Source organism: Cibotium barometz, chromosome 41 (genome assembly GCF_041138505.1).
Source record: "Cibotium barometz isolate CiBa-2024 chromosome 41, ASM4113850v1, whole genome shotgun sequence".
NCBI lineage: Eukaryota > Viridiplantae > Streptophyta > Polypodiopsida > Cyatheales > Cibotiaceae > Cibotium > Cibotium barometz.
The window spans coordinates 27,344,579-27,354,739 of record NC_141086.1 but is presented as its reverse complement, the minus strand read 5'-3'; the positions used below and the strand labels follow the sequence as shown (position 1 = coordinate 27,354,739).

At 39.8% G+C, this 10,161-nt stretch overlaps 1 protein-coding gene across 1 annotated transcript; it reads right to left on the bottom strand.

Moving 5' to 3' along the window:
• Positions 1-1,661: 1,661 nt before the first annotated feature.
• Positions 1,662-4,367, bottom strand: LOC147614825 (G-type lectin S-receptor-like serine/threonine-protein kinase SD2-5). The gene is made up of 2 exons (XM_086779977.1): positions 4,162-4,367; positions 1,662-4,083 (listed from the first exon to the last, which is right to left on the bottom strand). The coding sequence occupies exons 1-2, from the start codon at positions 4,365-4,367 to the stop codon at positions 1,662-1,664; spliced, it is 2,628 nt and encodes an 875-aa protein (XP_086636103.1).
• Between the last annotated feature and the right edge of the window lie 5,794 nt (positions 4,368-10,161).

The window sequence follows — 10,161 nt, the reverse complement described above, 5'->3', positions numbered from 1 at the left end:
TGCATACGCCATACATTTGTAAGCAAAAACTTCATGCCGTAGCAAAGCGCGGGTCACCTATCTTTTTCATAAAGCTTAACTTAACACATCATATTGTAGTGAATGCAAACAATTTAAATGACTCCAAGAGCTCATCATTGTTGACACACTATACAGCAACTCTCCATGGAATACATTAAACTCCACATTTTAAACCATCATTGTCATTTCTTTATGTGATTGAATATATTGAACTCCACATTGTAAAACACCACTGCTTTTTCTTTATGTCACTACACCATGAATATAAATGAATTCATTGACCCCCACATTGTAAACCATGATTGTTTTTTTTAACACTTTGCACACGATCAACTTAAAACATTTTTACATCATGAAAAATATAAGGTGAAAATTGCAAAAAGAGGTCTTGCATATTTTTAAAATTTTTGTAGAATGGATTTTCACTAAAGGAAAAAAGAGAGGCAAATAAGTCGTTGAATTTTGGTAAAGAATAGTATATCTATGAGAAAGTAAATGATTTTCCAACCTTGGATGCTATCATACATTCAATGTAGGGAGTCGACCTATCCAATGGCCAAACCTAATTAGTTGTAAGCTTGGTCGAAGGGTGCCAAACTAGCCCTCTCCTTATTGTGTGGCAAATCTTGTTTTCACTAAGCAAACTAATTCAAATGTTTAATGTACTCACTATTTTTGAATGGTGTAAATTGGTGCACTTTTATGACCTAATGTGGCCACATTACCCAAATGAAATCCATACCATTTCATGTTGTTTTATCTTTTATCATTTTTTGAGCTCATGCCTGGATAAAATTAAGCATGCCATCTATACTGAGCCATGAATTCCATACTAAATATACACCCCCCAAAAAAAACTGAATTCCAAACCCTTGCTGACCTCAAGGCCTTCACTACCAGTTTTATGTTACAAAGTCCGATAGATCCATTGCATCATTCACATAGTCTTTCTTGCTATGGGAAAAAAATATACAATATGTGAGGCACATGCATTAGGAGATGTGATGTAAAAATATATGTGATGTAAATTTCACAAGGATTACAATTGGGCAATGGAAATGCTCATACTTTACCATGTTTTCATTTTTTCAAAGACTTACTATGAGACTTAGGCCCTGGAGGACCTCCAATTCAACAGGATTTAGTCAAGAGCAAGTGTGCTCCAAAGGGGTGATTTGTAAAGCTTGACCTAAAACTCTCAGCTAGTATAAGAAGACCAAACAAGAAAAACACACCTTTTTTTGTTATTGTGGAGCGCCCTAATGGAGGAAGACCTAATATCAAAGTGTGGGCTAAAGGAGATAAGTTGGTTGGTGAATCTTCAAAAGGGGCTCCTATCTTTACCCTCTTGCACTCTGGCATGCAACTGGGTATCAGTGGAGATGGGACCAATCATCCTTGAGAGCAGAAGATGAGACACAGACGTTAAGGGTGCCCGGCAGTAGTATGATGTTTCTATAAAAGCAGTTACAGTATTATATATAAATGTTTCCAAACACACACACACACATATACATATATATACACAAATATGATAGTATTATATATAATTGTTTTAAAATATACATATATATACAAAAATATGTGATGTGAAATTTAGCTAGTCTGAGGCTACCTGCTTGTTAATTATTGTGACTTGTCTAGGACGTGTGGGAACCCTGTAGGTACTGGCAGATGCTGGATTTGACACGAGACTGGGAGTAGGCTACGGTGGAGAAGGGGGCGTCCTCTAGTGGGATGCTTGATCCCTCCAGCCATTGCATCACTGTTCCAGCTGAAGGCCTCAAGCTGGGTTTCTCCTGGATGCACCACAATGCCACGTCTATCACCCTGCCAGCTTCTTTAGCGCAGAAGGCCCCCTGCAGCCGCTTGTCCACCAACTCCAGCTTCCTCCCCTCCTCACACTTCTTGGCGGCCCAGCTCGCAAAATGCCATTGTTCCTCGTCTTCTTCCACCACTGGTTGAATACTCCCTTGAGGTTGGTCTTCACTACTAGCAACATTTGCCGCCATCAGCAATGCCAAGTCTATGTTTTTCCGCCCGCCCACCATCTCTAGCAACACCATGCCCAAGCTATAGATGTCACATTTCTTGCTAACAGGTGCCACGCACCAAAACATCTCTGGAGCTATGTAGCCAGGAGTTCCCCTTAGGACAGTCACCACGTGAGATGCATCCCTAGCCATGAGCTTGGCCAAGCCAAAATCGGCCAGCTTGGGCTCGAAGTCCTCATCTAGGAGGATGTTCTGGGGTTTGATGTCGAGGTGCAGGATGGTCTGTGAGCAACCTTCATGTAGGTAGGCCAGGCCCTTGGCTATGCCTAGCGCCACTTTGAAGCGGCTGGCCCAATCGAGAAATTGCTCAGCCTCGAAGAGCCAGCGATCAAGAGAGCCCCTATCTATGTACTCGTAGACCAGCATCTGATGGGATGTCTCCCAACAGAAGCCCAGAAGCTGCACAATGTTGAAGTGGCTGGTTCTACCCATGGTGGCCACCTCTGTCAAAAATCCCTTGGACATGTCGCCTCGGAGGATGATGTCGAGCTTCTTCACTGCTATTTGCTTGCCATCGGGTAGAGCACCAGCATACACTGAACCCATCCCGCCTGCGCCCAACAATTTGTTGAACCCGTGCGTTGCCTTGTGCAATTCTATGAAAGAAAACCTAGTGGGTAATGTACTGGGCAAATTGAGCATCTCATCCCCACCAAGGCTACTGCTGTTGAACTTGATGCCCGCACCTCTTCTAATGAATCTCCTGCAGCCATACAAAGCCAGAGCTGCTACACAGGCAACTGAAATGGCAGAGGCGGAAGCTAGGAGCACAATTACAGTCCGGCTCAGACGATGTGAATGGGAGTCAGAAATCAGATGTGCAACCTTCAAAAAAGCCGTGTAGGACAGGTTGTCACTCCTTCCAGTGACATTGAGAAGGCTCAGCCGATGATCTGTAATAGGGAAGCAAAAGGTATGGTTGTGGTTGAAGATTACACCGCTGCAATTGCAAGCAGACAAGCACATGTGCTTACAGCGCTCCACTGAGATGGCGGTGTTGTTGAAGATCTCACCAGAAAACTGAAAGATAGTGGCGGTGTTGTTGATTTGGAGGAGGTCCGCGCTGCCGCATTGATCTGGGGTCAAGGGGACGGAGGCTTTACAGCCTTGGGACGCATCATGCTCATCTATTAGTGTGAATCCAGCTGGGCATGTACAGTACCGGTCAGCCAGATCCGGCGTTGAGACCGAGTCGGGGGAGCACATGCCCAAGGCTCCACACACCATCGGGACGTCGCAGCCACCCCAGGTCGTCTGTGGAGTCGCCATTGGTACTGGATCTGATGTATATGGATTGTAAGAGCAAGTAGTAAGGCTATCAAGTGTGCCGATGGGCTCTGAAAGCGAAGCTTGGACAGCATAGAAGCGAAGTCGGCCATCGTCCTCCAGGCGCATCAGATCCGCCGGCGAAGGCAAATCACAATACACTAAGAGATGTTGTTCATCTCCAAACAATGAGAAAATGCCGAAAGTAACAAGGTCGAGAGTAACAAGGACTGCATGCGCAGATTTTGCAATATGGCCGGAAAGCTGCTGGATACTCTTGTCAGAAGTGTTGTTGGGCGAAGGGATTAACCAGAATGAGGAGTTAGCTGCCCCTGCAAGACCTAGGAGAGAGAAGACAAGGCCCCGTGTTTCCATGGCTAAAGAGTAGAGGGAATTGTTGCTGGTGAGACTCATGCCCAAACTCAAGTTCTGCGAGGGCACCAAGGTGTCGGTGGGATGTTGGAAGCTCTGCCAGAGGGTTCGGTTAGCGGAGTCGAGGATTACTAGATTGCCGGAATCCTGCAGCTCCATGGCGGCCATATTGTCAGCGCCCACGCTCCACACGAGGGTGCCGTCTGCATCTCGCAGCTCCAGCTGGGCCTTGGCCTTGCCTACGGCGAGTGATGCCTCGACGGACGCAAGAGAGTGGTGCCCTCTCGAATGAAGACCGCAGTGCCTGCTGCGTCGTTTCTTCCCTTGAGAGATATAACAGAGGCAAGATAAACGCCTGTGGGAGGCGTCCCTAGACAGACACAAAGGTAGATATCAGAGACGTTGTGATCGACGTCGTTCTGATTGATGCACATCCCTAACGAAAAACCTTTGGAGCCGTTCCAAAACGGTTGGGAGGCCTAGAGTACTATTGAAAATGGAAGCCACGGACAGGTGAAAGCCTGCAGCTAGTGGTATTCGCTGCTGCGGCCACTGGGCCAAACAAGTAGTTATGGTGAGATGCAAAGTCAGAAGAAGAAGAAGAAGAGTGGCAAGAAATGAAAGGAAGGGCGCTTGGGGATGAAATGAGGCCATTGCTGCTCAGCTTTGAAAAGCTGCGCAGCAATGGCCTCATTTCATCCCCAAGCGCCCTTCCTTTCATTTCTTGCCACTCTTCTTCTTCTTCTTCTGACTTTGCATCTCACCATAACTACTTGTTTGGCAAGAGTGGTATTCGCTGCTGCGGCCACTGGGCCAAACAAGTAGTTATGGTGAGATGCAAAGTCAGAAGAAGAAGAAGAAGAGTGGCAAGAAATGAAAGGAAGGGCGCTTGGGGATGAAATGAGGCCATTGCTGCTCAGCTTTGAAAAGCTGCGACTTTAGCCATTTATTTCCAAGTAAAGCGAGGAGCGACAATTCAGTTGAGTCACCAAGATCCATAATACAAGCAATACCACACAAAATCAATGATTTTTTTTCTTTCAACGGTTTGTGGGATAAGGGGGGTCCCATGGGTACTAAGCCCACTTCTAACGCCAAACTTTTTACAAAAAATGATTTTTTTTTCAATGATTTTTTTTCCTTTGAACGGTTGGATTGACTTAACGAAAAGCTTGACTTAACGAAAAGCTTGGATTGACTTAACGAAAAGCTCGACTCCCGAGTCCCCACAAAGTCCTCCCCAACACTAAGAAAAAAAATGTTGGATTGAGTGAACCAAAAGCTTGACTCCCGAGTCTCCACAAAGTCCTCTAAAGCTTGACTCCCCAGTCTCCCGAGATCTTTCACATAAAGGAGAAAGGATGTTTTTTTTAATTTTTATACATATTTTTTACACATGCCTAAATGAATTGGGGCTCACAATTAGATGTTTTTTTTTATTTTTATACATATTTTTTACACATGCCTAAATGAATTGGGGCTCACAATTAGTTGTCTTCACCATCAAGTCATTTGCTCATTGAATGAGTATATATATATATATATATATATACCTATGTATATGTATATGTATGTGTGTATAGGAGAGTTTCATATTTTGAACTTTTTAAAAGGAACGGTTCTTTTCCACAAGGCTACATGCATTGGGGCTCACAATTAGTTGTCACCATCAATCATTGAATGAGTTTCTTATATATATAAACACACACACACATATATTAAAGAGTTTCTCATTTGCTCATTTGTTTTCCCTAGCACACACACACAAAAAAAATATTATATTATGTGCACGTGTATGGAAGAGAGAACACACACACATACATATATATTTATTTATTTATAGGTATGTATATACGTATATATAAATAAATCTATATGTATGCCAACATAAACACATGCATGTGCATGCACACAACGCAACACACACACACATACACACACATACACAGATTTTCACTGTATTTGTCTTAATAATCATTATTGTATAGTGGTTTTTTACACATTGATTTGTTATATAGAAATAATGTACTATATATACTAATATTTTACTATATACATTACTATGCAATAATTTATTGATTAGTGATTATTATATAGCAATATTTTACTATATAGCTTGCTATTTAGGAAAAGTTACCTAAATCAATTACTATGCAGTGAATACTTTCATGACTTTTATTATATAGAAACTTTTTAGTACATAGTTTTTACTATATAGTGATTTATTGCTAGTTTATTTCCTACATGGCAAGTGTTTTCCTAGAATGAAGAATTGGAAAGTGTTCCACTTTTTCCAGATCCATAATTTTACTAGATACGTTCATTTTTTCTAGTGAACTATCTAGCAAAATGTTTTTTTTTACTATATAGGAATGTATAGAACATCGAACTAGTAAAGTCTGTGGGCCTTCCTAGAGAAACACAAAGGTAGAAATCAAAGATGCTCTGATCGATGCGTCGATTGGTGCATATCCCCAACAAAAAAACCTTTCCAGCCATTAGAAAACGAGCGAGAATGTGAATGGGAAAAAATAGCCATTGTTGGGGGTTGAGACTCTAGAATTGTTAATGAAAATGGAAACCAAGGAGAGGTTAAAGCTTGCAACTAGTGGTATTCGTTTTGCTGGGCCAAACAAATCATAGTGAGATGCAAAGTTAGAAGAGTAGCAAGAAACAAAATGAGGGGTGCTTGGAGATGAAATGAGGCCATTGTTGCTCACTATCCCCTAGTAGAGAAGCTGGAGAGAAGCTTAGCATTGAAAAGTTATATTAAAATGTAATAAAATTACAAGGTGCATTTTACCTCAAATTTACCCATTTATTTTGAAGTAAAGGATGAGCAATGAAAATTTAGTGGAGAGGAGACCCCTTTGAAGTTTTCCACCCATATAAATCGAAGCTTGAAAGGGGTTGTGTGAGGAGCATCTCTAACCCATTAAAAACTTGAAAAATGTCAACAAAACTACACTTCCACCTATAGTACTTATGCCTCTCCATAAGTAAAGATCTAATAGCATACGTGAGAAGATCCAAAAGCTTGACTCTCGAGTCCTCACAAAAGCCTCCACAAAACTACAGTTTCACCTACAATTCTGTTGGATTGACTAAACCAAAAGCTTGACTCCAGAGTCTCCACAAAGTCCTCACCTCCACAAGTGGGTTTTGGCCAACAAAGTCTTCCAAGACTATGAAAAAATCCACCTCCATTAGTGTACCTTTACATCAAAGAGGAAATATCGGTATTAAACTCCAATACTTACTCTAAGGGCAATTGGAATTGGTTGTTCGGTGTTTTTTCTTTCACACACTCCATTGATGGGCAGGGGATAGGCCCACCACTTGTGTCTAGTCATGGTAAAGTTTAGTTGTGTCACCACTTAAGCCATTTATTTCTTCTTTTTCTTAGAAAAGTTGGAAAATTCTATTAAAAGGTAAAAATTTTACAAGGCATTTTTACCTCAAATTTAGTCATTTATTTCAAAGTAAAGGATGGGCAACCAAATTTAGCGGCACCTTCGATCAATTTTTCTTTTTAGCTTTTCTTGTCTTTGGACAATATTACCTTTTCTTTGGACAATATTACCTTTTCATTTTCCACCCATATAAATCAAAGCTTTTCTTGTCTTTGGACAATATTACCTTTTCATTTTCCACCCATATAAATCAAAGCTTGAAATGGGTTTTGTGAGGGGTATCTCTAACGCATTATTAACTTGGAAATATCAACAAAACTACACTTTCTCATATAGTACTTATGCCCCATCACCCACAAGTGCATGCTCATCATCAAAGATCTATAGAGTGTTATTGAAAAGGGAAGCCAAGGGGACGTGAAAGCCTACACCTAGTGGTATTCGCTACTATGCCTGGGTCAAACAAGTTCTGGTGAGATGCAAAGTCAGAAGAGTGGCAAAAAATAAAATGAGGGGCACTTGGGGATGAAATGAGGCCATTGCTGCTCGACTTTGAAAAGTTGCAAATTTAGCCATTTATTTCGAAGTAAAGGATGAGCGAGCAGCAAAAATTCAATTGAGACACCATAAGTAAAGATCCATAATACAAGCAATATCCACAAAATCAATAATTTTATTTTATTTTAAACGGTTGGATTGACTAAACCCAAATCTTGACTCCCGAGTCTCCACAAAGTCCTCTAAGACTAAGAAAAAATGTTGGATTGAGTGAACCAAAAGCTTGAATCCCAAGTCTCCACAAAGTCCTCTAAGACAAAGAAAAAACCTACCTCCACAGGGGTACCTTTACAAACTCCTCTAAGACTAAGAAAAAACCCACCTACCAGTTGTACCTTCTATATATATATATATTGCTCGTAACCTACCATGTGGCAAAGAAAGGAGACCTGTGACTTGGCAAGAGAAGGAGAGATCTTTCACATAAAGGAGAAAGGAGATTTTTTTTAAATTTTATACATATTTTTTACACATGCCTAAATGAATTGGGGATCACAAAATTAGTTGTCACCATCAAGTCATGTGCTCATTGAATGAGTATATATATATGTATATGTATATGTATATGTGTATGTGTATGTGTATGTGTATGTGTATGTGTATGTGTATGTATATGTATATGTATATGTATATGTATATGTATGTATGTGTGTATAGGAGAGTTTCACATTTTTGAACTTTTTAAAAGGAAGGTTCTTTTCCACAAGCCTAGATGCATTGGGACTCACAATTAGTTGTCACCATCAATCATTGAATGAGTTTCTTATATATATAAACACACACACACACATTAAAGAGTTTCTCATTTGCTCATTTGTTTTCCCTAGCACACATAGATGCACACACACACACACACACAGAGATACATATATTTATTTATTTAGGTATGTATATACGTATATATAAACAGATCTATATGTATGCCAACATAAACACGTGCATGTGCGCATACACAACGCACCACACCAGGGATTTCACTGACGTGAACGAAAACACGTGAACATGTTATTAACATGTGTTAATAACATAAAAATTCTTGTGATCACAATGTATATTCACGGGCATTTTTTACGACCTGCAAAAACCTTCTCTGCCAGTAATCCCGCCGGGAAAATGACACTTTCCCGGAGGGCCTGCCGGGAAAACCCATTTTCCTGGTGGAAAAAATAAAAAAATAAAAAAATAAAAAAAATATATAAAAATATAAAAATATAAAAAAAATCATGTTCACAGTCATTCTTACCATTTTTGGGCCTTCTGGACTCATTTATGATGTCAAAAGTTCAAAATTCTTGGCACAAAAAAAGTTTTGTATAATTTGCTGGCCTTAAGTTCAATTGACACACCAATTAAATCTAACTATACTTACATCAATTGACTCAATTGTCCATGACATCATTGCACTCAATTGAGCCCAATTGGACTTAATTACACTTGATTTACACTCAATTGATATTAATTGGGTGTCAATTGATGTCAATTGTGCCTAATTCGACGCAATTGAGTCCAATTTACACCCAATTTGCATAAATTGGGTGTAAACTAAGTATCAATTGGGTCGAATTGGACTCAATTGATAATAATTGGATGTTAATTGATATTAATTAAGCCCAATTGACTTCAATTGGGTGTTAATTTATTACAATTGATGTCAATTAAGCTCAATTGAGCTCAGTTGACATCAATTGGGTGTCAATTGATATCAATTGAGCTCAATTGGGCTTAATTGCACTCAATTGGGTGTTAATTGCATCCTATTGTGCTCAATTGAGCCCAATAGGATGCAATTAACATCAATCGGATGTCAATTGATCACAATTGATATTAATTGGGCTCAATTGGGCTCAATTGGGCTCAATTGCACTCAATTGTGTGATCGATTGTGTGTCAATTGATGTCAATTGAGCCTAATATGATACATTGAGCTCAATTCACACCCAATTGGATGTAAATTGAGTGTCAATTGAGCCGAATTAGACTCAATTGACAGCAATTGGGTGTTAATTGATATCAATTAATATCCAATTAACACAATTGAAGTCAATTAAGTCTAATTGACTTCAATTGGATAATTTGGGTGTTAATTGAGCTCAATTGGACGTAAATGACATCAATTGGGTGTCAATTAACATCAATTGAACCTTATTGACATCAATTGGGTGCCAATTAACATCAATTGGACTCAATTGACATCAGTTGGGTTTCAATTGAGCCAAATTGGATGCAACTGACATCAATTGGGTGTCAATTGATTACAACTGAGCTGAATTGGGCTCAATTGCACTCAATTGATATTAATTGGGTGTCAATTAAACCTAATTCCATGCAATTGAGCTCAATTGACATCAATTCACATCAATTGCACTCAATTGATATTAATTGGGTGTCAATTGATGTCAATTGAGCCTAATTTGATGCAATTGAGCTCAATTCACATCAGTTCACATCAATTGGGTGTCAATTGATGTCAATTGAGT